This window comes from Haplochromis burtoni, unplaced genomic scaffold (genome assembly GCF_018398535.1).
Source record: "Haplochromis burtoni strain Fernald_Lab_line unplaced genomic scaffold, NCSU_Asbu1 Contig_118, whole genome shotgun sequence".
Taxonomy (NCBI): Eukaryota; Metazoa; Chordata; class Actinopteri; order Cichliformes; family Cichlidae; genus Haplochromis; species Haplochromis burtoni.
This window is the reverse complement of record NW_024582479.1, coordinates 111,563-139,444: the sequence shown is the minus strand read 5'-3', so window position 1 is coordinate 139,444 and position 27,882 is coordinate 111,563. Positions and strand designations below refer to the sequence as shown.

General features: G+C 39.5%; 1 protein-coding gene across 1 annotated transcript in view; it reads left to right on the top strand.

Moving 5' to 3' along the window:
• mmp17a (matrix metallopeptidase 17a) overlaps positions 1–27,882 on the top strand; it is a 121,244-nt gene that overhangs the window by 56,450 nt on the left and 36,912 nt on the right. The window contains exons 2-3 of the mRNA XM_042223691.1: positions 24,917–25,049; positions 26,723–26,858. Coding sequence (XP_042079625.1) covers positions 24,917–25,049; positions 26,723–26,858 — 269 coding nt within the window. The remainder of the gene's footprint in view (positions 1–24,916; positions 25,050–26,722; positions 26,859–27,882) is intronic.

Below are 27,882 nucleotides of genomic sequence, written 5' to 3'. Positions count from 1 at the left end.
GTTTGCACGCTCTTCTTCTTAGTTCCTGTGGCCATGTCTCTCAATAAGTTCGAGGACACTGATCTAGCAAGTCACCGCAGTGAGGAAATATATTATTTGGGAGCGTTTACCTTGTTTTAAAACTAATGTAGGGTCGACGGGAGTCAGAGACTCTCTATGGCGCGGCCATTCCCAAACGCTCCATCACGTGACTCCCCAACTCGGGACCTTCTTGCAATGAGGCAACCAACCGTGCCACCATGCTGCCCTTCTATTTGTCAATCACCAGAAATTACTTTCTGCTTCGCAGTGTTTTGAAGGGTTGTATAAATTCTAATAAGCCTAGAAGGTTTAGCCATATCCGTTATATAATATTAAACATATAGATAGACATGAACCAAAATACAAAAAAGAAAAAACATAAAAGTAAGAAGCCACAGAATATAAGCCAAACTCAAACATATTAACTAAAGAATCTAAATTCAAAAGCATGACCAACCCCAGGGAACATAACACAAAATACTTAGTTTTTGAGGCATAGTTAAAAAAAAACAGTTGTTCTAGTATTGTGGTTTTTAACTATACAAAAAGATATGACGGAGCCACAAAATCAGTCGACATTAGAGCTCACGTGTATAAACAGCTGGAGTTACAAACGGATGTCTGAGACTACTCTGGAAAAGTCTCTTTAAATTTAAACATTTCTGTAGTCATATAAATGTTAAAATGAGATGTGAATACACACAACTGTGTGTTTTTTGTGGGAAAAGAAACTTCCAGGCCATTCAGCCAAATATTGTACATATACTTTTTTTGATGTGCTCTTGGTGCTGGACTCCAAACTGCACACAAATATCAATCTGTAAGTTTTAAGTTTTAAGGGTGTACTTAAAAACCATAGAAGAAGACCATAACTACCTTGGCTGACATTCATCCGCAGATTGTTATCCTCTCGCCTACTGATCAAATTGGATCCCTTGGATGTGTCCAGTACAGTATTAAAAAATGGCCACTGCAGGCAAGAGGAGGGACTGTGAAAGCTTGTAAAAGTAAATTCCATCCATTGCAAATCATTTGTGGTCGAGTGCACAAACCCATGGGGGTGACACTGAAGTGTTAAAAGAAAGATGGGCATCGGTATTTCATCATGTTACAGTTGGACACAAATGGCCATGAACAGACACTGACACAGATGGGCTCATGAGCCCCTTGATGAGAAACGTAAGCTCGGTTTAAGGTCAGGATTTGAAACACAAGTTCAAAATCTAATGGGGCAAAGTCCACAAGACATTTAGAGCAAGACCAGTTGGTGTTGAGAAGGACTGTGCTGGCAGCAGAAGCTCTCTCCTCTGTGTCAGATTTCACTGAGGCATGGGCATGAGAGCGAATCAAACACGTCATTGCTCTACAGTGGAGACCATTTAGATCATAAATAATGTTTTAACTAGTCACGTCATCACAAAGAGATAATAAAAACACCAGAATTGGTCAAATCGTCCGTTTTCCCTTTAAAATCTATTTGAGAGGCTTTCAAGAAAAAAAAGTAATTAAGCGAAAGAGAGAGGCTAGTGAAAATTAGTATATGATTTTATTTAAATAAAGCAACATTTCTATCCCTCCATCCACCCATCTATTTTCTGCTAATTAACCTGGTCCAGTGGGTGGGAGGGTGGAGGCTGCTCCAAGGCCAGCTGAGAGATATAATCTCTGCAACGTGTCCTGGGTCTGCCCCAGGGCCTCCTCTCAGTAGGACATGTCTGAAACACCTCACACCCAGGAGGCATCCTAATCAGATGCCTGGACCACCCTAACTGGGTCCTTCAATGTAAAGGAGTACAACTTGAGGCCATATGTGAGGGTAGGAATGCAGATCATGTGGTAAATTGACAGCTTCACTCTTGCCCTCAGCTTTCTGTTCACCACAGAAAAACGTTACAGCACACGCATAAGCACTGAAACCATAGCAATCTGTCTATCTAGCAATGCAGAAAACATCCTCTAGTGGGTCTTGTTCTCACTGTCAGGCACAGTGGAGCTTGACTGGAGTTGGCCACCACTGGTGCCCTATGCTCTTCACAGATGAGAGCTGGTTTACCCTGAGCACATGTGACAGACGTGTAAAGGTCTGGAGAAGCCATGGAGAACATTATGCTGCCTATAACATCATTCAGCATGACCGGGTTTTTGGTGGATCAGTGATGGTTTGGGGAGGCATATCCAGAGTGACACACAGATCTCTACAGGCTAGGTAACTGCACCCTGACAGCCAACAGATAGGGATGAAATCCTTGGGTCCATTATCAGACTCTACACTGGTGCTGTGGGCTGGACTTCTCTTGGTACACTACAATTCTGGCTTCATGTGGCGAGAGTATCCAGGTAGTTCTTGGAGAATGAAAGAATTGAGGATTGGGTTTGTTTTATATTTTTTTCAAATTTAACAAAAACTAAGAAATCTGCTGTATTTTTATAAGTTGCTGGTAGAAATGTTGCTTAGTCCGTGTACCTTTTGGAAGAACGAATTTCACAGTAATGCTCTAGCTATAATTTTGTCTTGAATCTAGACTTTAATGATGGTTTTAATTTTTTATTATTTTACTTTATCATTTTATCATTTCATTTATTTCACAGATTTCTATAAATCACTTAATTCCATACTGCGGATGGATTTTTTACGCGTTTCGGATCTAGCAGCAGGTTTATAGATGTGATTTATTTTGTTTGATACAGACATTAACAGCTGTGTTTCCTTCCCAGAAGGCACGTACTGAGGTTTTACAATTGTAAGAGAGGAATGCAGATTCTTAACTCTTTTATTTATGCCACTTGCTGACATGCAGGCTAATTTATACATGAATAAAGTCCAATAGTGTACTATAGTACAGTAATAGTAGTATAGTCACCATTGTCAGGACAGGATGTGGACCCAAATGCAGGGCTCAGGAGACAAAACATAAACATGTAAACTAAAGGGCAGTTTTCTTTCAGTTCTTGCCAACAAAAAATACAAAACAAAGACGTCAGCAGAGCCTGGGCAAATAATGTAGAGGACATGAGGAGACTGAGACATTGGCTGTATCCCAATTCAGGGTCTGCAGCCTTAAAGTACGCATTTTAAGGCCGATTACGTCACAGCGACGCGACGAAGGCTGTCCCAATTCGAAGGCTGCTCGAAATGCGGCCCTCAAATGCGTCCTTCATTTCCCTGAATTTTAAGGACGTGGCGGTGTAGACTTCGTGGCCCAACATATCCCAGAATGCATAGCGCGGTGGTGGGTGTGGATAATTTTGCCGAAAAAAAAACGGCGGATGAGGGGCGGCCGAAGAGTAAACTTTAAGTAAGTACTGAATATTATGTCACTTATTTATGTGCAAATGTTTAATAACGAAGAACATTAAAACATTACTGTTGGCCACATGTCGGCAAAGTTATGTGACATTAGTGACGTTTGTACTAACTTAAAGCCTTTACTTTAAAATATACGCCGTTCAATAGCTGAGCTTAATCTTACAGAGAATGATCAAAGCTCATGTAGAAACAAACAAACAAATGAATAAAAGGTTTTCTCCTTCATTTCTGTCAAACAAAGCTGTATGAAACGTTTCCAGCTGTTCCAGTATCATGGTTGCTAGGCAACCTGGGCAGCGCAACGGAGGCTAGACCGTCCCATTCCACAAGCCTCGCACTTCCGGCCTTAGCGGTCTTTGAGTACGCGGCCCTTGAGGATCGTTGAGGCTGCGTACTTTAAGGCTGCAGACCCTGAATTGGGATACAGCCATTTTATACAAACACAAGATAACGAGAGGATGGGTAACAGGAGGAAACACAGCTGGGGATAATTATTGAGAACGAGGCAGGGGAAGAAGAACTAAAGTTGAAAGACTAACAAAATAAAACAGGAAGTAAAAGAACACAGGAACAGAAACGCACTCTTGACACAGAGAAGACAGGAGGGCAGGATTAATAAAACACAAGGACCCAAAAGTACAGTCTACAAAAAAGGTACAAACTCAAACACACAATCAAAAAACATCATTAGAAGAACATACGGAAATCATAAGAACACTCTTAACTAAGAGGTTTCTTCCTGTTAAAAAGAAGTTTTTCTTCCCCACTGTCACCAAGTGTGTGCTCATAGGGAGTCAACTCATTTTTAGGGTTTTTTCTAATATTGGAAGGTCTTTCCTAGAAGTCTTACGAAATCAAGCGCTTTGAGGCGACTGACTGGCAATTGGTGCTATTTAAACAAAACTGAATTAAATTGAAATTAATTGAATTTTCTAATGCTAGCCAGAGCTCAGCTTCCCATCTTTGTTTGAAATGTGGACTAATGTGGTATTGTGAGCATCTCTAAATGTCCCTGTTCTGTAGCCATAGAAAACTAACCACCTGTTAAACTCACAAAATGACTGTGCATTGTTTACAATATAGAACAATACACAGTATTATAATATGCGAACAACTTCCAGTTAGCTCTGATTTTCTGCTTTTACTAGCATTTTTAACTTTTTATAAATCTTTTTTATGCACAGATTGGAAATAATTATCACTACAGAGCTCCAAATATTCATTCATTTGAATTTATTAATCAAAAATGATAAAAAAATGTTTACAGCTGCTCATTTAAGTACCCTGTTTTGTTTCCACGGACAGGTTGCCATGTGGTGCTTTGGTTCGTCAGTGTTCTAAAACATGCTTGACCTTGTTAGTAATTATTCCTTCGTCCTCGGCCTCTGTTGCGTCTAACATGTGTGGGTTCAGGCAATGTGTCTTTTTCAGCTCCAGTCCTTTCAAAATAAAGCATGTGCATATTAAATTTCACATGGAAAGTGAAGAAATCTCCTTAAGATAATAAATCATGCTAAATGCCTCAGTTTGCCACTAATTGAAGTTGCTTAACTTTTGCTTAAAAATTAAATTCTTTCCAAAACAATTCTTCATTGAGCCAATTTTTTTTAACCTGACAGTGATAATATGATCATTTATGGGAATATGAGCAACTTTCTACTTACAGTGAGTGAGGACCAGTGAACAGCGTTTATATTTACACCACACAAAGAGTTCATCAACTTTGGCTTGTAAGAAGGTCGAGCCAGTGATCAACAGACGGAGCCCCTATGGGTTTAAAATGATGTGGTCTGGCTCCTTAGCGCTGGTCTAGTTCCTCGTTCTGTGCCAAATATATCTGGCTCTCCAAGGAAGTCCTGTTTGTGAGAACTGAGAAAACAGATGAGCAAAATGCATCACAGGAAACGGATGATGTCAAGGTTCGAGTTAATTCTCACTTTTTGCTACCAGGCAATCTAGCAGCAATGTTTTTGTTTGCTATCAAATGTGTTTCTAAGGCTGTGCAACTATCCTTCTACCTCACCTGCAATATCTCTCTGCTTCTATTTATTATATCCTGCTTCTTTCACCTCCTCTGTTTGCACAAGGACTAAATATTTCATTTCTAAAGGAAATACTGTTTGCTCAAAGTGTCTGCCACTAGTTGTGGATTTTTTTGAGCTCCTTAGTCTAACACACATGCTGTCATTGCCTGGCAGTTATATCATCCAAATGTAATGCTTTAAGTAAATGATTTCAGTATAAACCTGAGAAATAAAACGGAAAGCTGCCTCAACTGCTTTGGAGAGTGATAGCATCACCGTTGCTATGGCATACACTGCCGGGGCGTCGTTGAAAGAAATGGTTTAGAGAAATGTGCTTGGCTTAAAGCTTTCGATTGTTGTGCCACAAAAGGGGCAGGATTTTCTTTATAGACTTTTAGTGTAATAAGAGATATGTTTGACGACTGCCTTTCATATGCAGAACTGTGGGTATTTGTTTGGTAATCCACATATTTTTTGTGCTCAGCTTTGAACTATCACCGTTATCAAATTGGTATATGAAATTTTGAATTTCAACATTGATCCATCAATTTTCTTTTGCTTATCCAACTCAGGGTAAAGAGGTGCTGGAGCCTACCCCAGCTGTCACAGGGAGAGAGGCAGGCTCTGGACAGCACACCAGTGTGCCGCAGAGCTACCTCACTTCACTGGTTTTTTTGGTTGTTTTGGTTTGGTTTTGTACCTTGTATTAAAGTTTACAATTAACCATTTATGTCTAAATGCCTATAAATTTACATTTAAAAATGGATAATGTACTAGCAGAAAATTGCCAGCACATTTTTTTTGTTTGTTTTAGGTATTTATTTTTTATTTTCTTGTTTGTTTGTCTGTTTGGTTGTTTTGTTTTTTTACACCTTCTGATCTTTATCTTGTAAATTAGGGGGCCGTGTCCTCGGTCTCCTAATCAGATTAACCTAGCGGTGCATCACTGTTTAAAAACACCATGACTTTTGTACAGTCAAAATGCTGACCTTGAAGAACTGACCTTAAACTAAAAAAAAGAAAAGAAACAGGAAAAAAGGTTAACCGTTGGCCTCGACCATCTTTTATGTACAGTCTATCTATGGTGGCGTGGTGGTCAGAAATCGTCTGAAGTCTGTTGACTCAGGCTTTTGTATTTATTAATATTATCCTATGTTCTTGTTTATTCTGGTTATGTATTCTGTTAAGATTTGCTAGTTGTTAGGTTTTGGTTCTGTACTCCCTGCGGTTCAGTCAGTCTCTGTGTTTCCTCCGTACGTTTCTCCCTGCTTATCATGCCCGGTGTTTGCTTGCTCTCCATCTACTTCAGGTTTGTTAGTTTGGTTCTTAGTTTTTCCAGTTTAGGCTCTTTCTTAGTTCTGTTTTTGCCACCTTCGCTTTTTGTTTATATTTCTGTTATCATAAATAAAGATCACTCACATCTAAGTCAGTGCCTTCATCTTGGATCCTTCATTCATAACTCCACACGGCTTGCCCCGCAAACCGTGACAGAAATGACTTAATACTGTATAAAATCACAAAAGGATTTACAAAAGAAGGACAATGTGGCAGTAGTAGGTAACATACTAGATGCTGAAAGGATTGAGAAGTGTGATAATTTGCTGGGAACTAAGGACTCTTTAGTGTTAAGATGGATTTCTGAACTACCTTAGTTTAGTAAAGCTATCTAAACGTAAGAAGACTGCAGTTTTCTACTAAAACGTTACAGTTAAGCATTTTCTTCAAGCGCTTCATAGAATCTTTTAGCGGAGAGGAAAATAAAAGTCTTCCTGTGTCCCCGAGGCATTAAAGAAAAATGTAAACTCTAAAGTGGCCCCCGCTACTTCACTGAACGTTGAGAGACAGTGAGGTTGTGGGGTTAAGCGTCTCCCGATGACTCATTTCTTGTCAATAAGCTGTTCATCAGGGGAAAACAGGGAGGTTTTGTCAGATGGAGCAGCTCAGAAGCAGAAGGATGAAGCAGCCTGAGCTTTATATAGAGGCTAAGGGGATGGATATTGACCTTTAGTGGAATCAAGAAGTGGATTCTTCCCATTTGACAGGACGTATTCTATGATGTTGGAATGACTTTAATCTGTTACAGGAGGATGGGGGAATTTATCTGAGATAAATACAGAATGCCTCTGTCTTTTTGTCTCAGTGTCCACTTTCTATAGTTTTGTGTCTGTGGGGAACATCCTTCTTATTTTCCTCAGAACATGCCACTCTACACGAAGCATTGCCCAAACAGGCAAAGAATAAAAGTGAAAAAGGGGGGGGGATACAGAAGTATAAAATAGAGCAAAGCAATAGAGGGACACATGATACTGAACAAGAAATGACTTTTACATTTACATTGTGTTTCCTTTTTACTCCTGATAGGATTACCGTAACCAGGGTTCAGAACAGAGCAAACCAATTTTATTGCAAAGATAAGGAGGTGTGAAAGAGAACAAACATAAGCTCAGAGGATTTAATATTTACTTTAGTACTTAATGATAATTTGTCTCCAAGAGAGCCTGAGAAGCACAGAAATGTGTGAATGCCTAAATGATTCAATTACAGCGGCACAAAAGTGACATCGCTGTATAATATAATCAAGTGTGGATTCAGTAAGACTACAGTGGAGTGCTTTGGAGCCATGTCAAATACTGCAGAGTGGTGTTATACACCCCAGTGACTTACTTGCTGCTTTGCATTTTGTGGGATGTTTACATGGGTGAGAAGTGGCATTATGTGTAATGCAACAGTGATTAACAGTTTTAGACCTTCCACTATAGAGCAAACGAACATCTCCTCACAGCGCCCTGTGACAGCATGCGCAATATGTAGTATAGTTCCCATCTCACATTGTGCTATTTTAATACTTTTTGAAGCCAGCAAAGGTCAAACAATCCAGTATTTCACAATGACCAGAGAATTCGTTTTTTTATTTCTTACTCTGTGGTGATAATCATCTTGTGACCTTTCATTTTTATCTTGCAACCAGACTTTAATCTTGCAATCCAAGGTACTTTGAGTCCTAAATTTGAAAGGAAAAAAGGACTATAGCACTACATTGCTGACATGTACACATTTCTTTATGTTTTCAGTCTTTTGCTGGGTGTAAGATACAAAACACTGAAATGGCCTTTATTGCAGTCTCTTGGAGGCTTTGACGTGAGTTAGAAGCGTGGCTTTAGCTCATGAACGTGTAAGTTTTTAATTAGTTTTAATAAAGTTTATAACAATTTACACTGTAAAAAGTGACTACCAGATTTACAGTCAAGTCCATAGGTTTTTACATAATGACACATGTCTTTTCTTTTTTTTCCCAAATTGTTGCACAAAGGTATTGGGAATTGCAGCTCCTCTTACACACGGCATCGCTGTTTTTTTCTCTTGTTATTCCATGAGAAATTAAGCTGATGTAAGATCTGTTGATTTCAAGTGCTGAAATGGCATTTGGTATCTTTTCACATGAATTCCCAACATGAGAATTGTGCAGATGCCAGTGAAGGAGGCTTTTAAGCTGAAAAACCAAACCTGTCATAGAAACAGCCAAAATGTTAGGGGTGAACAAATCTTAAAAAGAAGGAATGACAGTGACCAGCTCAGCAACACTAAAAGGCTTGAAAGGCCACAGAAAAACCATTCACAACATCTTAACAAGTCAACAAAAAAAACTTCAGGAGGTGGGCTTACCAAAGAGCACAATAAAAGAGACGCTGTGAATGAGGTTTAACAACATGGTGCAAATGACAGGTTACACTCAAGAGCAAGATTAGATTAGACGTTGCCAAAAAACGTCTACAAGAGGCCAAACGTATCGGGACAAAGAAACGAGGTTTTCTTTGAGAAGCAGTCACCTGATTTCAACCCAGCAGAGCGTGCTTTTCAGTTACTAAATTCAAAACTGGAGCCAAGAGACCCGCAAACAAGCAGCAGCTGAAGGTGACTGTGGTAAAAGAGTTGTCAGAGCATCTCAAGAAGGGAAACGGCTTTCAGTGATGCCATGGGTTCATGAGTTTGACTGCAAAGGATCATCCGAGCATTAAAAACAGAGTAAATTTTATTGACCTAAAATTTGTGTCATAGTTTTCATCAACAACCATTTTATTTCTGAAAAAAATAATAAGCTAACAAAAGATAATAAATAAATAAAAACTCCTGCACGAGGACAAAAACTGTGCTGAAATGTATTGACACTAAATAAAATATTTTGCAGCTACGCGAGCCAATGCAAAGTAATTAAGTTGTTTAGAAAGGCAGGACAAGTTTGGAAGTGATCCAATATGAAGTAATATCCTTGTGCAGTAAGGTTAGAGGCACACATTAGCTCTGGCTGCGGGGAAAGAGTGCGACTTTCCTGTTTCTCATGAAAACGTGCCAAAACATCAACCTTAGGTTCAGTCTACTATAATCTTATGTAGTCAACTAAAACAAAAAGAATTTAGACGTCTAAGTAATAATTAAAACTACATGAAATTTTAGCCAAACACTAAAATTTAAAAAAAAAAAAAAATGCTGTCAAAGTTAATACTGCTTGAAAACAGTCCTAATGTTTAAAGTTGTTTGTCAGTCCAGTTATTTTTGAGCCTCTGGAAATGAAAAACCATGAATGAAAGTGGCTCTAAGTCCTAAACAGTGACAGACAATCCTAACAGTACTTTGGTGTTATTATTTTTGATTTACACTCAGAAAAATAAAAGGTGCCAACTGGAACCAAAAGTGGTTCTTTAGACTGATGCCATAGAAGAACCTTTTTTGGTGCCACAAAGAACCTTTCAAACAATGGTTCTTTGAAGAACCTTTAAAGGTGCCCCAAAGAACCATCAAGAAATGGTTCTTTGGGGCACCTTTAAAGGTTTTTCAAAGAACCTTTTTAAAAATGGTTCTTTAAAAGAACCATTTTAAAGAACCTTTTTTGAGTGGTTCTTTAAAAAACCATTTTAAATCTTTCAAAATAAAATGCATCATAAATTGAATTTGAGTAGGGTAAAATAAATACGAGCACAGCATAGACATATATTAATGGTTTATTGTCATTTTGTAGTTACCAAAAGACAAAAAGGCATTTTAACCCTCAGCACAACATCACTACTAATACATGTCACATATTAGTGTTTTAAACAGTAATAATTAAATATATTTGCTATACTATAAATAAATATATATAAATACTAGGGGTGCAACGATACACAAAATTCACGGTTCGGTTCGGTTCGATACTTTGGTGTCACGGTTCGATATTTTTTCGATACAAAAAATGTTCATGCTTTTTAATTTGTCATTTATTAAAATTATAAATATATATTTTAACTCAAAAGTACAGTTTTTAAATTTAACCCTAACCCTTGTGCGTGTTTTTTATTTTGACAGCGAATGCGCACCTGCGGACCACTTATGTGCAGCCCTGGTTATTTAGCTCATCATATTGCAGCCACAGAAATTTTTTGTCCATGAAACCATAAAGCTGCACTTTCTTTTTGCCTTATAGTCTGATTTGTCATAACTTCTCCGTTTTGTGGTAAGCTTTTCTTTGGCTGTCACTTCTTCACCCTGACCTGTCTTATTTGGCTCAGCAGAACTGAAATGCTTTTACACACGCACTCACATAAGCTCAGCGATTCTCTGCGCGATCAACCTCTCACATGTTTAAGCTTGCTGCGGGAGATTTCACTTGTCATGTTTGCATAGTAAGCTAACGATTAATAAGACGATGTCAGAGGAATTGGTGCCAAATTATCATCACTCACAGATCAGTGCTGTCGCTCTCTATACACAGTTCGCACGATTGCAAAGTGAAAGCAAAAAAACAAGCGCAAATTCAAACGCGATTCAATATGTCACATATTGACAGTGGCTCACCGATGCCAATGACATAATTACCCAGCTACATTTCGAAAGAATGCAAAAGCATTGACATATATTTTTCCTACAATAGCCCGACGGGCAGGGAGAGATAGATTTTGGTAGCCCGACTGAAAAAAATCGCTAGCCCGGACGTCGGGCTAGCGATATTGCGAGCCCTGTATCTGATTGAGGAATCACTCATCTTTGGAAAAGAGAGTTTATTACAGAGAAATGTCTCTTTCCAAAATAAAAGCTATACTATCCGCTTCTTCTGGGCTATATTCTCAGCAGCATAAGGAGAATCATGTGCTAACAGCTGTCTAAATGACTCGGCTAAAGTTAGTAGCATGCTTGCTTTTTTTTGTCTGCTTCCACTTGTCTTTGCACTAGGATGATGTCGGCGTAAATGTGCAGTCATATTCGTTGTGTTCCCACTAGTGCTTTCAGGTTAATCTCGTTGAAATGACCTTAACGCCACAACACGGCAAATCTCCGTTAACGAGCTACCGCCGATCGCTCCGTGCATGGGGCTAGACGGCCAACACGTTAACGAGCTAACTGCGCTAACACACTAGTTCCCACCCATGTAATTGAGCATTGCTGGCACATCCAACATACTGTTTTACTTTAGTCCATGACTCGCTTACCTTCAGGGTCATACGTCACATGAAAACCAAAATAATTCCAAACGCCAGATCTGAATGAGGTTCAATTTGCCTGTTGCAAGGAGAGCTTAACTTCTGTCTCGCTAGCTTGCCCTGCGCTCTTCCTTCTGACTATGCTGTCTGTGTTGAGCGCTCAGTGGATCTGCGCTCGACAGTGCAGCCTAGGCGGAGTAGTCGAACACAGATTCACTGAGCGCTCAACACAGACAGCATCGTCAGAAGGAAAATTGATAAAATAAATTACAAATGTTGTATTGTTCGATACATATGCGTACCGAACCGAAAGCACTGTATCGAACGGTTCAATATCGATACGAATATCGTTGCACCCCTAATAATATATAGCTACAGATAACACAACATAATACATGTATTGTTTAATTAATAAAACATCAGAAAGTGATAAAACACATTAGAAATAGCAATAGCTTCATAACAGACCAATAAATCAACACATTTTCATCAGCAGATGTTTGCATGTTCAGTAAAAATATTTCAACAACAAGTTTATGATTAAAATGATCAATGAACTTTAGCATTACGCTATGTAATGTACGTTTCATGTGTACTCATGGTCCTTTGTTAGTCCAGTTTAGGATAATGTCTCTGACGTATGTTTCATATCAAATACAGGGAGTGCAGAATTATTAGGCAAATGAGTATTTTGTCCACATCATCCTCTTCATGCATGTTGTCTTACTCCAAGCTGTATAGGCTCGAAAGCCTACTACCAATTAAGCATATTAGGTGATGTGCATCTCTGTAATGAGAAGGGGTGTGGTCTAATGACATCAACACCCTATATCAGGTGTGCATAATTATTAGGCAACTCCTTTCCTTTGGCAAAATGGGTCAAAAGAAGGACTTGACAGGCTCAGAAAAGTCAAAAATAGTGAGATATCTTGCAGAGGGATGCAGCAGTCTCAAAATTGCAAAGCTTCTGAAGCGTGATCATCGAACAATCAAGCGTTTCATTCAAAATAGTCAACAGGGTCGCAAGAAGCGTGTGGAAAAACCAAGGCGCAAAATAACTGCCCATGAACTGAGAAAAGTCAAGCGTGCAGCTGCCAAGATGCCACTTGCCACCAGTTTGGCCATATTTCAGAGCTGCAACATCACTGGAGTGCCCAAAAGCACAAGGTGTGCAATACTCAGAGACATGGCCAAGGTAAGAAAGGCTGAAAGACGACCACCACTGAACAAGACACACAAGCTGAAACGTCAAGACTGGGCCAAGAAATATCTCAAGACTGGTTTTTCTAAGGTTTTATGGACTGATGAAATGAGAGTGAGTCTTGATGGGCCAGATGGATGGGCCCGTGGCTGGATTGGTAAAGGGCAGAGAGCTCCAGTCCGACTCAGACGCCAGCAAGGTGGAGGTGGAGTACTGGTTTGGGCTGGTATCATCAAAGATGAGCTTGTGGGGCCTTTTCGGGTTGAGGATGGAGTCAAGCTCAACTCCCAGTCCTACTGCCAGTTTCTGGAAGACACCTTCTTCAAGCAGTGGTACAGGAAGAAGTCTGCATCCTTCAAGAAAAACATGATTTTCATGCAGGACAATGCTCCATCACACGCGTCCAAGTACTCCACAGCGTGGCTGGCAAGAAAGGGTATAAAAGAAGAAAAACTAATGACATGGCCTCCTTGTTCACCTGATCTGAACCCCATTGAGAACCTGTGGTCCATCATCAAATGTGAGATTTACAAGGAGGGAAAACAGTACACCTCTCTGAACAGTGTCTGGGAGGCTGTGGTTGCTGCTGCACGCAATGTTGATGGTGAACAGATCAAAACACTGACAGAATCCATGGATGGCAGGCTTTTGAGTGTCCTTGCAAAGAAAGGTGGCTATATTGGTCGCTGATTTGTTTTTGTTTTGTTTTTGAATGTCAGAAATGTATATTTGTGAATGTGGAGATGTTATATTGGTTTCACTGGTAAAAATAAATAATTGAAATGGGTATATATTTGTTTTTTGTTAAGTTGCCTAATAATTATGCACAGTAATAGTCACCTGCACACACAGATATCCCCCTAAAATAGCTAAAACTAAAAACAAACTAAAAACTACTTCCAAAAACATTCAGCTTTGATATTAATGAGTTTTTTGGGTTCATTGAGAACATGGTTGTTGTTCAATAATAAAATTATTCCTCAAAAATACAACTTGCCTAATAATTCTGCACTCCCTGTATATGTCATATCAAAACAAGCCCACACCTGCAGTTGTTTCAGTTTTTCACTGGTGTTTCCTGTCAGCTGGTCAACCTCACTCGGGACATCCATATCAGCCAACCAAACGACAAGTTCCTCCCTTTGTGCTTCAAATCCCTCCCACTCTGAGACAAGGAGCTGAAAGAGAGAGAAAAGAGTCAATTATAAAGAAGAGAGAAAAGTGAAACCCTCCTCAGAAGGTCTGACTCGCATACCTGCAGTTGACCTGTGATGGACTCCAGTTTGGCGTTCACGTCATCCCTCGTCGATGCCAACAGCCGAGTCTGCAGGGTGCCCTGGAAGAGCTGAGTTAATGTTCGACTCCTCCTGGTCAGGCTCTCCAGCTGGATGAGCCGAGGTCTCCCCTCTCGCCGCTGCCTCTGAACACAGAAACACAAATTGCATCTGAAGCAGGAGGTGCAGATTTTTTTTGCTATTCTTTTCTAAATCCAGGCTAGATCACGTGGAGGTATTTGGAAAACTTTTTTGGCCAGTGGACGACTGTTGTCTTGCAGAAAGTCAAATCAAACATATGCGATACACAATCAATTCACAAGAACACATAAAAAATAAGTCCAGTTCTTGCCTGATTTCAAGTGAAATCTGCATCAAAACAGGGTGACAGAAGTAAAACGAGAGCACAAAGCCTCACTTTGTACAAGCCTGCTATTACAGTTCTCCTCTATGCAGACGACTTTCCTGTTTTCAAGGCACAACTTGGATCTGCTGTACGAATCTTATGGATACACACTAAATGAAACAATAGTGTGCATGACTCCAGATTCTGATCCCTCATCCTAATATGGTCCCAACATAGCAACAGCAATAAAGCAAATGTTGAGGCTTCAAAATACAAAGTCCATAAACCAATGGCTGACATGGGTTTTATCATAAGGGTGATAAATATACAGATTTCAGTCTGTCTTAGAGATTTGATGTTCATTTACCTGCAGATGCACTATACGTACCTGCTCCATGGTTTTTCACAACATTTTGCACATCACTATTTAATACAGGAAGTAGGTGAACTAAAACAAGTCATCTTTCTTTGTGAGAGGACCATATTAATGAAACAAACCTCAATGACATCATAGGGATCCCTAAAGATGCTCCTGCTGCTTCTCTTCCTCCTCATCCTAAGCTTCCTTCTCCTTGTCCTCGCCTTCCATCCAATTGTAATTCAACCTAATTGTGTTTCTCCCCCTCCTCTTCCTCATTTTGTTGGAGCTGTGAACACAATTAATGTGAATCTGGATTAATTTGTGCAAACAAGAAAAATCTACAGCTTTTTGGTCAGAGGTGCTCTTGTGATTTAAGCCGGGTAGAGTAGATTTATGTGTTGATGCTACCTGCTTCAGCTCTGGCTGCTGAGTGATATTTACACCCTGGCTGGATTACAAACTTTAACCATGTGCTGAACTTTGGCCCAGCGTTGATACCTCTTGTTAGTATAACGACCTCTTCTTAGCTTGTATGTATGATGGTGGACAAGGGCTAACGTATCTAGCTAATAGCTACTGTTAGCACAACATTAACAGCAAGCTACAATGACGAGTAACAAAAATAAAACAGTAATAAGGTTTTAATGAAAATGTTTTACCTTTTCCAACAGTCCCAGAATCCACAGCTTCAAAGTCCAGCAGGTACTGAAGACTGTTATCCGTTTCGCTGTCACCGTCCGTGAGCTTTTTTTCCCGAAAGGTCAAGGCCCGCCGCTCGCACACTCTGTCTGCGCATGCGCATCCCAACGACTGACCCCTCCGTCTGCTCCCGGCAGGTTATAGTATGACGTGTTCTGACGTCACTGTCTCTCTCCCTGTCATTTATTTGGCTCGAAACACATATTAACAAATTACTCAGTGATGAACAGTGTTGGGACTAACGCGTTATTAAGTAACGCGTTACAGTAACTACGTATTATTGTGGTAACGAGCACGGTAACTAGTTATTATGCCAAAATCAGGAACGCGTTAGTCGTTACTGGGATTTAGATAGGGTCGTTACTCGTTACTTCGTGTGGTGCTATCGCGGACTAATAACTAGTATTATCATTATGCTATATTTTCAAAAATATATAATAATCTCAAAAGTAATGCCTTGGAGTAGAAAATAGTAATGCTTTATTAAAATTTAAAACTAAAGTACAGTATTTGAATGTGTGTATTGTGTCTACTGTTTGCAAATATTTCTAACTTTTATTTGAATATTCAGTTTCCTACCATCTTCTCTTAAAGGGTAATTGCCAGGTATCCCGCCCTCCCCTTCGCACACACATGCACACAAAGAAAACACACAGTATAATTCACAGCCTCATTATAGTGAATAAATATTTATGCCATTTACACCATCAAACTTAGATTGCTAAGGATGAAGAACCTTTTGTTCTTTAAAGAACCATTTGTAACAGCTGAAGAACCATCCACAAAATAAAAAGGTTCTTTGACGTATGATGGTTCTTTAAAGAACCATGAAGACATCTGAAGAACCATTTAAGAACCATAATTTTTCTGAGTGTACCTTTAACCGTGGCAGTCTACAGCCAAAATTATGAACCTAAGTGCATCACGTTGAGGCAGTGATTTTGGAATACTAAGATTACTTCACTGGTTAGATGTTGGTTTTCATTTTGGGGATGTGAATATTTGTTAATTGTGGAAAAATATACAGTCTCAGCTTGGCTGCCTGCCTACCTATCCCACATTGATCATCACCCTTCAGTTCACCCCACTGAATGAACGCAGCTCTGTTGTTACTTGATTGAGTGAACTAAAATCTTGCTCTCCAACCCCCCGGGCACACCTGCCTCTCTCTCTGTCTCTGTGTTTTTGTTCCACTGTCTAACACTGTATCTCCCACTGATGCAGTTACAGCTGAAATCACAGCACAGCCCTCAGCTTTAACTTCTGTGCGTGGTGATTTTGTCAGACAACTTTGCAGTTATAAAATCCTTGAATGTTCACTGTTGATTACTACAGATAAAAATTGTATTTGTGACAGCCGGTCACATTCAAAAAAAAAAAAGAAGAAGAAGAAGCATCTCAAAATCACAGTTCCTCCACAGTTTGATAAATCAAGGCTGGTTTTATTTTTATCATGTGTGCCTTGTTTTCATGGAAGATTGGAAGAAGCATTATCCCAAAGTACAACAGCAATAATATTAAAAATGCAGTCAGCCACATCCCGGAGTGGGATAAATGAGAAACTCCATGCAGGATGGCCCTGACGTTACCTGTTAGGGCTTTTGCCATTTTCACAGCATGCCTCCTGCATGCTCACCGAAGTGTAATGTACTGTACTAAACCTACAGACTCGGACCCCGCAGTCTGCTAGGAGAGCTGTGAAAAGCATGATTAAAAGTGCACCGTCTTAGTGAAACAGTGAACCGTTTGTTTACAGATGAGACATATAATTATGTTACATAATCACTATCATTATCAGTGAACACATTGGGGGGCAGGGGGGGGGGTTAACAGAAGTTAGTTTTTTCCCTTAATTTGCTGCTCTCACTAATCAGTTTGAACTCTGTGTATCATCGCTGGCTTCTTGATCTGGCACATAAATAACAAAACATAGTGTTTTCATTTTGTGTAAATGGGAAAATTGGGAAGGTCTACTGTGCAGGCGGAATTGGTAAATTGCATTATGAAAAGGATTGACGATGACACAAGGTGATGCACTTACCTATCTGTTTCTGTTTGCAAGCTTTTCTGTTTAATAGGTTGAGTCTGTGCTGTTGTGCATTTATTCTTTCATCTCTACTGTGTTGTTGCAGAAGTTCCTCCGTACTGCTTCATTTCTAGATTAAAACAACTCTGGGGGATCAAAGACTCTCATTAGGAGGCAGATACAAATCCCACAAAAATGGCTATATGTCAGGAAGCCACACATTCGAAACAAATTGCACAACGAGTCCAGAAGGATTTTCCAAGTTACTCAATGTGCACTGCCCTTTCCTGCAAGTAAATCACTTTTTTTTTAAGTAACAGCCCTTGAGTGCTCTTAACATAAAGTAATCTAAACGCAGCGATTTCCACATATTGTGAATATCACCGTGAATGTATGCTTCCCCTGAGCACACGAAGTATTTCCTGCCATTTGTTTTCTTTAAACCGTGCAACATTACATTCACCTCTACCTCGTCTGTCTCCCACACCCATGCTGCTTTGGTCCAACATCTAATCTTTATTTTGCTCATCTTGACCTGGGAGCGATAAGGACAAGCTGACAAGATCAGCTTCATGTTACTGTCTGTTAACTGCTCTCGCTAACTTGCTGCTGTGTTCTCATCAGTGTGCCCTTTTTTTCCCACTCTGTTGCTCTTCTATCCCCTGCGCCTCTGTTTTGTAGGAAACTGATTTAAATCATGTTCACTGGCTGACCTCATGTCAAGATATGCAGGGGCGACGCTGAGTCGGTGTTAGAAGGGGAGACGGGGAGAGAGCATGAGGGAAGGAGGTGAACGTTAAATAGACTGAGGGCTAAGGTGCAACCAGAAGCATAGACTGTCCTGAAGCTCTTAGCATATTTGAGTACTATGGCACAGTCCTCCAACAATATAAAAGACACAAAAACATACTAACAAGCAGAAGGCGAGATCACTATACCATAGAAAAATGACTCACTCAGTGTGTATAATCAAACCAACAAACCAGTAATGAATTAATACGTAACAGGGATTTAATTATATGAACATGTGTGCATGAGTCACCCCTCTTTTCTTTACATTTTGCACAAAACATGGGAAATAGATGCAGTAATTTATTGAAACCATAAAACTTAAATCCTTTTTGTGCCAATTCCTTACCATTGTTGCCTTTTAAAGTGCCTGTCTGCTCAGTTTTGCAAGCAGAAGCAGTTGTGTTCAGCTTCAGTTCACACTGTTGAATTAGAAACCTGATTTAAAGCAATGGAAAAAGCAATGAAAGGGTCACAGGAATTTATACAACTGATTTGGTAAAAGCATAATAAAAAATATTGCTGTAGCTCTCACTAACAGTTTGCATTCTGTATGACTTCATTGGCTTCCTGATCTGGCACACAAATAGAAAAAACATAGCATGTTCATGTAAATGGGAAAATTGGGAAGACCTACTGTGCAAGAGGAATTGGTAGATTGTATTATGAAAAAGACTGACGATGATACAAGAAAAAAAAGATATTTTTTGTGTTTACTGGATGATGTGTTTAAAAGATTGAGTCTGTGTGCAGTTATGTATTTATTCTTTTATCTCTTCTGCGTTGTTGCAGAAGTTCCTCTGTACTGCTTCGTTTCTAGATTAAAACAACTGGGAGATCAAAGGGTCTCATTGGGAAGCAGCTACAAATCCCACAAAAAGTGGCTATCTCTCCATAATAAGCTCCTCCTTTGGCCATTTTTATCTAAAATCTGGTATATTGTAACTGTAAAACCATATAACTGTAAATGTGCCTTTTTAATGCCAATTCGTTGCCACTGTTGGCTTTTAAAGTTCCCACTTTGTTCATTTTTATAAGCAAAAGCTATTGTGTTCAGTTTGACTTCTCATTGTTGAATAGGAAACATGTTTTAATGGTGGAAAAAGCAGTCAAATGGTCACAGGAACTCATAAAACCAATCTGGCTAAAAACTTTAAAAGCTCTTTCTTTTTTGGATGCAACTCACACATGCAGTTGGTATTAAAACACACATCGGGAGATGCGGTGCTTACCTGACCTGCTCTCCTACCTCGTTCTGAAAGAACATCCATTTTTAGGACGGTCAGATAGAATAAGACTAATAGGTAACACAGGATGCCCTTTATGTGTGTGTGTGCACATCTCTGTTTTAGTGCCTTTGCTTTTGGTCAATTTTATTCATGCGGCTCATGCATGACTCACATTTACACACTCCCTGTCTCTCTTGTGGTGTGTGAAATCATAGTCAGTGGTTTGGTTTGATGTTTACAAGGCTGTACAACAGAAAGTTCCCTAGAGCATTAGCAGATCTTAAGACTTAAGACGTCCTTTTCATCAGTGGTGTCCTTTGTGTTGCTATCTTTCTCCAGTTTACCATTTACATTTCTTTTTCCAGTCTTGTCTTCATTTTTTCCTACTGTGCTTTTCTATTAAGTGTTTTTGCTTTGTTAAGTTCAAACTTTATTTGACCTTCACACAGTTCTGGTCTTATATGCGGAAACATGCATTCAGAGTAACCTTTGTGAACAGTTGGTAAGCAGCCCTGACAGTGAGATGGATGATGGATTTGGGGGTTCTTGACAGGATAGGACAATGATATTGCTCTGTGCTCAAAAACACACACAAAAAAATGAAGTACAACTTTGTAATAAACAGGTTCCCTGCCAAATAATACCAGGATATTCAAGTTTGGGTTTTTTTCTTCCTCTTTCATTTTCAGAATTTTATCCTCTTCATTCAAAACCTCCACACACTTATTCGCCTTTGTTGTTAAGTACAGGTCACACTGGTTTCTACATGCTATTCGAGACTGGCAATGGATGTTTGTGGGCAGGAATGTTGGACAAAAAATTATTTCAATAGGTAGTTGGCAGTAGTTTTGTTTTTAATTAACAAAGGGTTTATAAATTGCAGCTAAAGCCTATTATAGATATATAGTCTAAATGCACAATTAGGGAACATTTAGGTTACCAAGCCTTTAAAAATTCATATGAATGAAACAGAGTCCAGGGGCATGTTCAGAAGGGGGGCATAGGGTGCCCCCAGCCCTTGGCTCTGTTGACGTGGTGTAAGCATGTAGCTGAGTTTGCTTGCAAAGCTGCAGAGTCATGGAAGTGGCTGTAATCATGTTTTCTCTGTGAGGCACCAAAGCTAAAATCCATTCACAGTATTATTAGTAGTATTACTTACTTTTATGCTCATGCTAGTCTGATGTAGGGTTAAAAACTTCCTGAATTGGTAATAGTTGAGGGATTGGAGGGTTTGTTAGATTAAATGATTTTAAAGGTTAGAACTGAGATGGACACAAATTGAAAATACATGTTTCTGTTACTGTTGCTGGAAATGCAGTACAGCAATACAGCAGTACACGGGCAGTTATCTTTCTGTGTTTCAAGTACATTTGTACTATCTCCATCTCTCGTGTTGCCCTTAAATAAATCAAACAACCTTTAAACCAGTTCTTTACTTGTTCCTCAACTTGTTCTTTCTTCTTCTCATACAACAGAGACAAGAAATTTCTGAAATCTAAACTTTCATGCCACCCGCAGTGGAGAAACTGTGAGACTACAAAAACCGGATTGTTGAGACAAAGAGCCCAATAAAATGGCAGCAGGCTTGGCAGAATGTGTTTTATGCTTTTTGTGCGTGTGTGTTTCTCATTTGAGACCAAGAATATGGGGATGCAGACATTGTTTTGTGCCGTTGCTTCTTTATATCTGCATTTTTTAATAATGCACGATTAAAGAACTGCAGAGTCTCCTCCATCTGCATGAGCCCCTCGTGCTACAGTCAATCACAGATTTAGAGCGAATAAACTCATGTGGCTGGTCTCATTCCTTTCATCATATATAACATTTTCTTTCCCTGCAAGGTTTCTCTCTTCTAGCGTGTTCTAGTGTAATCAAATGTGGCTTTTGGTGTCATTTATTTGCCTACGTACCTTCACATTAGCATTAGTGAGTTTTTGGCTGCCACAATGTGTAATGTGTAATACTTCCAAATACATTCCATATATGAACTGAAAGGCAGAAACTGCATTTCAGGAGTCTTTTGTAAACATTATAAAAAATCTAATTATGCTCACCCAAATTGTCATTTTTTTTTTCCTGGTGTTGTTTTATTTGATTTGATTTCTGCTCATTTTCCTCTTCAGTGGGTCCATAAACGCTCTAATGCATTTCTGTGATTACTTAATGCACACTGAACTGCTTAAGTGTGAAATGTGCGGCACATATTGCCTTGGCCTTTAACTGCAAAGTTAACACTTTTGATTGATGCTCTTTCAGCGAAAGTATAGCCAAAAGGTCCACTAATGCATACAAGGCCAAGTACTTCTGCCGCCATGTTTTTTTTCTCACACAAAACATGTACAGTGAGTGCCTCTACGTAGCAGCTGTAGGGTGATGCGGTGAAGTCATTCTTTTACTAGATTTACTAGGATTAAGTATTAGTAAGGTGGACCTCAAGCAAGTTCCTGAATCTATAGTAGCTGCAGAGGTGTTATTATATACCTGACCTTGTGCTCTAGCTGGCGAGACTCACACTGACTAAAGCGTAACAACAATACAGTCTTATATCATTATTTTCCTGCCAGAACATTGAGTATGCTGACATTTTCTTCAGTCACTGAAAGGTGGGCCAGGTTGCTTTTGAACTTTAAAGTGCTTATCTAGAACCTCCTGCTCAGCAATACCTGCCCCAGAATCTCAATTCCTTTCACCCAGGTGACACACATATTATGTGTCAACTGTATCAAGCCAAAGCTCATATGCCATTCAGTATTCTGAATCAGCTCTTTTTTTTATGTTTATTTTTGCCTCTCATCTTTCTAACCTTTGTACCACAGCAAAAGTGAACATTATGTCTCAATAACAGATCTGCCCTCCAATATCCTTTTATATCCAGTTGCAGCCACCTGCCGTGAACACGGGTATTAAAAGCAACAAAATCGAACACAGTTGCTTCAGTTTTATTGGTTAATGAAAAGAGGGCTGTCTGCCCGACATTTGCCAGGACATTAAAATATAAGGTAGCATTTATACGTAACCTTAAATTATAATGTCCACATAAGGGTAGGGTCTAAATATGGGAAGCATTCAGATATTGTAAGCAAACACATGAACAGCTTGTTTCCTCTAATATAGAAAAAAAGGCTTTTATGAAACCCAAGCCCTTGACGACCCCGCCTCAATGTGGGTGGGGTCGTCATATAACATTGACAGAAACACAACACAATAATGGCGATGGTATACCACGGGCCCGGGGCCCGTTCTTCGTACCTCGCTTGAATAATACAGGACATGGCTGCGACAGGCTTCCCAAATCCACCTTCGCTTTTATAGCCGTGGTCTCTCATCTTGATTACACGAAGTAATTTACTATTACTACTCTAAAATATGAATTACATCTGAAATAATCAAATACATGAAATAGAATGTTAATAGTACATTTCCCTTTTTTAGGAAATGACCTGTATGTATCTGTGTGAAATCAATAAATGGATCAGGTGCTGCATTGTCTTTAGTTACATTGATGTTATTTATTTATGGTGAAACAGTGGTGGAATATCGCTGTTGCTTTCTTATAAATGAAGCGGACATACCTGCGTGGCCGCGATCTAATCCTGTTTACATAAAGTAAACCTGCTCCCGAGCAGGTTTACGCTTACGGATCTGTTGCTATGACAGCAAGTCCCGGATAAGCTTCGGGGAACCGAACGATCCAAGATCACGCGAAATCGTCAACAATCAAATCCAGCTAACTTACTTAGCGAGGTACGAAGAACGGACCCCTGCTGCTAAACCAATGGTAAACGTCTACATCTCATTATTGGACCACAGCGTTGCCTCAATGCCAGGTTTCAAAATGGCAGGTTTGATTCCTGTGAAGGAGTTGCTCTCAAGACCTATTGGCTAACATCATTCCCTGAATTGCAGTCTAATGAGGGGACAATTTCAGCCAATTTCCCGTATATAACTATAGAAAACTCTAAAAACCAAGTCAAGTCAAAACCTTCCTTTCTGAGTGGAAATACTGGTGGAAATAAGAGATTGTAGAATCAGCGGAAACACCCTTCAACATTATTATGAGTATTAATGTTGCATGGTTTGTCCATCACAGGGACAAGTTTTTGGAATGGCACAAATATGACAGCCAGCTGATCCGAGCAGAGTCAGGCAAACCATTTTATATATTACATGTCTAAAAATATACATCTGAATATCAGATTTTTACATCACCAAATATCAGTCAAATGGGTCTTAAAAATCCTATTTTTATGTTTTACCTTGTCTTGCAATAGCTCCTTGTTGCTCCTTTCTGATGAGTAGTGATCTAGCCATTAAAACCGTTAAAAAACAGATTTGTCAGACCAGCCATCAGTTCACGGAAATTGAGGGTTTGAGCTGAAATGGATACCTGAGAGTGACGCACTGAGAGAAAAAGGAAGAGGTTGGATTTAGCTGCAATTTAAACTCATGATACACAAGATCGAAAAATAACCTTCGGAAAGTTTTCATAATAAAATTGACAGAGCATATCTGAATTAATCGTGGTACAGGACTCTTGCAGTGGATGTTTTGACCTGTCATAAAAGCATTTATATTTTTAAAAATGATTGCATATAAATAAGAAACATCCAAGATCCTAATATTGTGCATACTGGCTCATTGTCAGCGAACAGCTGGACCTGAGCCGCTGTTAATGATATTTGTTTTATTACAAAACAATGAGGCGGGGCGGGGATTCCCCACATTGTCGTCTACTGTTGTTTCCACCAAATACAGGGAAATTAAAGTGAAATTGCAAAAATCTGCCCCCCCCCAAAAAATTTTTCCTGCAAATATTTAATATTTCAGGCTTTAAGGGGTTAATTTATATATATTACATAACATTTAAATTAATTATTTCACACCTGACTTGGTTTAGTCAGATGTTAGCAAAAGAATTAAAGTTTGCTCTCTGCCATTCAAACATCTTGCAATTAAAAAATGCTGACAAATAGTGTCCAAATTTCTGTTAAGAGAAGGAAAACGGTTTTTCATTTGTTGGACGCACAAACAGTTGCACAGAAGCACAAAGCTCTTTTTGATTCTAAATATACAAATAAGATTCAGTAGAGATCAAACTGAAGACGGTCTCAACATCTTTAGGGCACTTGAATATTTTCAGGTGCCTGGAGTGACGACTAAACTCTGTGTCTTCTGTTTCCCTTTCAGGACTGGCTGAGTAAGTTTGGGTACCTCCCACCGCCTGATCCTGTGACTGGCCAGCTTCAGACCAAGGAGGCCCTGACCAAGGCCATCAAAGCCATGCAGAAGTTTGGAGGGCTTAAGGAGACTGGAGTCTTGGGTATGTGGCTAGGTTGATTGCGAAGCTCTGCTCTACGGAAGGAGCACTATGGCTGGTTTTATATGTTCACTGATACCAGCGTATGTAAGAGTAAACGCCTGCGGAGGAAAATATAAGGTATGCCTTACAATAGAACGCATTCCTACCAACAGAAAAGCAACAGAGGCGAATCAATAACGCTTTGACACAATAACCACCAAACAATAAAAAGGTAGCTTTTATTTCAGTTCTTATGTACTGAAAAGCATTATATTGCACAGCTGTCTCCATGTCATGAGACACCTTGTAAGCATAAATCATTCTTGCTGCCGCACCACACAAAGCAGAATTACAGTACTGCTATGTACCTACTGTACTGTATGTGATTGATAACACTGGTATGTCTGAAGCGGAGCAGTATATTGATTAGTGTGGGTTTTACTGTTCGCTCTCATGTGAGGCCCTCATAGTTTCCCGCGGTGCATATTGGCAGTCTCACTCACTCGCACAGACGGCAATTCTCCTCTACAAACAAAACTCTTTACAGGCTACTCCCTCGCACATACACAAATATAGAAGGTAGAGAACAGGATACTGTATGTGAATAATTTGCTAGCCTAAAGCGCTGCTTCTCAAACTGTGGGGAGTGGACAGCCAGCTGAGGAACATGATGTGATGCTAGGGTGAAGCTGAACATATTTAATGAATATTTATTTAAGTAAGACTCAATTATTTGGGGTAATTATCAGTAAAATGACCCTTTTTTGTGCTTCTGTAGTGGGGAATGCCAGAAATAACTGTGGATTTGGAGGATGTTAAACTTCTTCCTGGGATGAGATACAGTCAATCAATCTTTATTAGAAACTCAAGATCCAAAAAAATGTATAAAGAAAAGAATCAGTGTCCTAGAAAAATACATAAAGTTGCATAATACTGTTCGGTAACTTTGCGGTGATCTGTTATTCAGACAAAGCATCACAGTTTCATTCAGACATACCCTCTACTTTATCAGAGATAGCTCCAGCGCAGGCACAGCATTTCCTATACTCGCAAGATTGAACAGATGGTTCAGGTATCAGCACAATCCATTTTAGTGTCTCGTCACTGTGCAGAAATGCTGCTGTGGTTGTGGTGGAATAAAAGAGAAATGGGGTTCAAAACGTCTGTGACAGGTGCCTTCTCCTGGATGTCCATCCGAGTAATCTCCATGGGCCGCTCCAGCGTCTTGGCTCTGAGTCTGGGCAGCCTCTCTTTCTTAAAGTGGCCAAAAGGCCGTACATGTTCTTGGAGGCCTGCTGACTTCTGAAATGCAGATCATGACTGCGCTACATGCGTATCCATAAATATCACTAGTTCTGACGTAATAGGTTTGCCATCACGACTTTTACTCAGTAAATGCCTGAAGGGGAAGTTGGGGAGCATGTATATGTTTTGGCCCAAATGGCTTCTTGCAGCCTTTTGTTCAGTCAGCTGTGTACGTATATGTGCTCATACAGTGTAACATGACTCTCAACTACTGAAGCATTCATTTTCAAACAGATGTTGAACAGTGATGGATCAGATGTCCTTATTCATGCGCAAGCATAAAATGCATTCATACAATAGCTAATTAGTTTTCTCTAAAAATAACATGGTAACTGTGGCATGTATTTGAATTAGTTTATATATGTGCATGTATCTCTTCTGTCCTGCAGACCAAGAAACACTAGGGCTGATGAAAACACCCAGATGTTCTCTGCCTGACGTGTCCGAGACAGAGGGGACAGTGGGACGCAGGAAGCGAAGCTTGAACCCTCAGAACAAATGGAACAAGAGACATCTATCCTGGAGGTAGGGAAAATTAACAGGACGCTTTAAGGTCACACGCAAGCGTCGTCGCCCAGACACAATAAAACCAGCGAGTCCACAGACGGTGAATCCTTATTTTCATTCCCAGTGAGAGTAGCTATGTTAAGGCAGTAATGTATAATACAAATATGAAACCTAAATGGGAATCATCCTAATGATCAAAATAAATTCCCTCTTTCTTCAGATGTGATGCTTTTATCTGTCTGTAACCATATAGATAAATATTAGCTTTAAGGGATTTTTAGAGGTTTGTATGAATTTCAAGTCCTGCAAATGATGCATGATCCTTTTTTTTTAGGACCTAGACCTTATTCTGTAAATCAGGGGTCCCCAATCCCAGTCCATGAGAGCCGGTGTCCCTGCAGGTTTTAGATCTCACTCTGGGTCAACACACCTGAATCACATGATTAGTTCATTACCAGGCCTCTGGAGAACTTCAAGACATGTTGAGAAGGTAATTTATCCATTTAAATCAGCTGTGATGGATCAAGGACACATCTAAAACCTGAAGGGACACCAGCCCTCGTGGACTGGGATTGGGGACCCCTGCTGTAAACGGTTACAAACCACTGAAAGCTTAGAAGTGCACCCAGCTCGTGAGGCTGGAAGGAACATGCCACGGGAAACATTTGCTACTTATATTTGACTGTTTTAACTATAATATAGTAAAAATCCTCTCTCAGTCTATTTAAAATGATTTCCCATCTGTGCATGCTTTATTAGAACAGATTAGATGTCCCTTATTAAAGTGGAAAACTTTGGTGTTTTTAATTGACTGAGAGTATTTTGTAAAAAAATAAATAAATAAAAAAAATACATCGAACTTAATATAATCAGCAAACGTGTCTTTCTTATTAGATCATACACAAACCTTTGTGTAAATTATTCATAAAGTTTTCATAAATGAGACAGGGCTTTTATTTTTTTTAAGTCTTCAGATTTAATACCGATGCCTTTTTTATAATTCCTAAAGAGAAGGGTCACAGTCTGCTGTTTATACAGTACA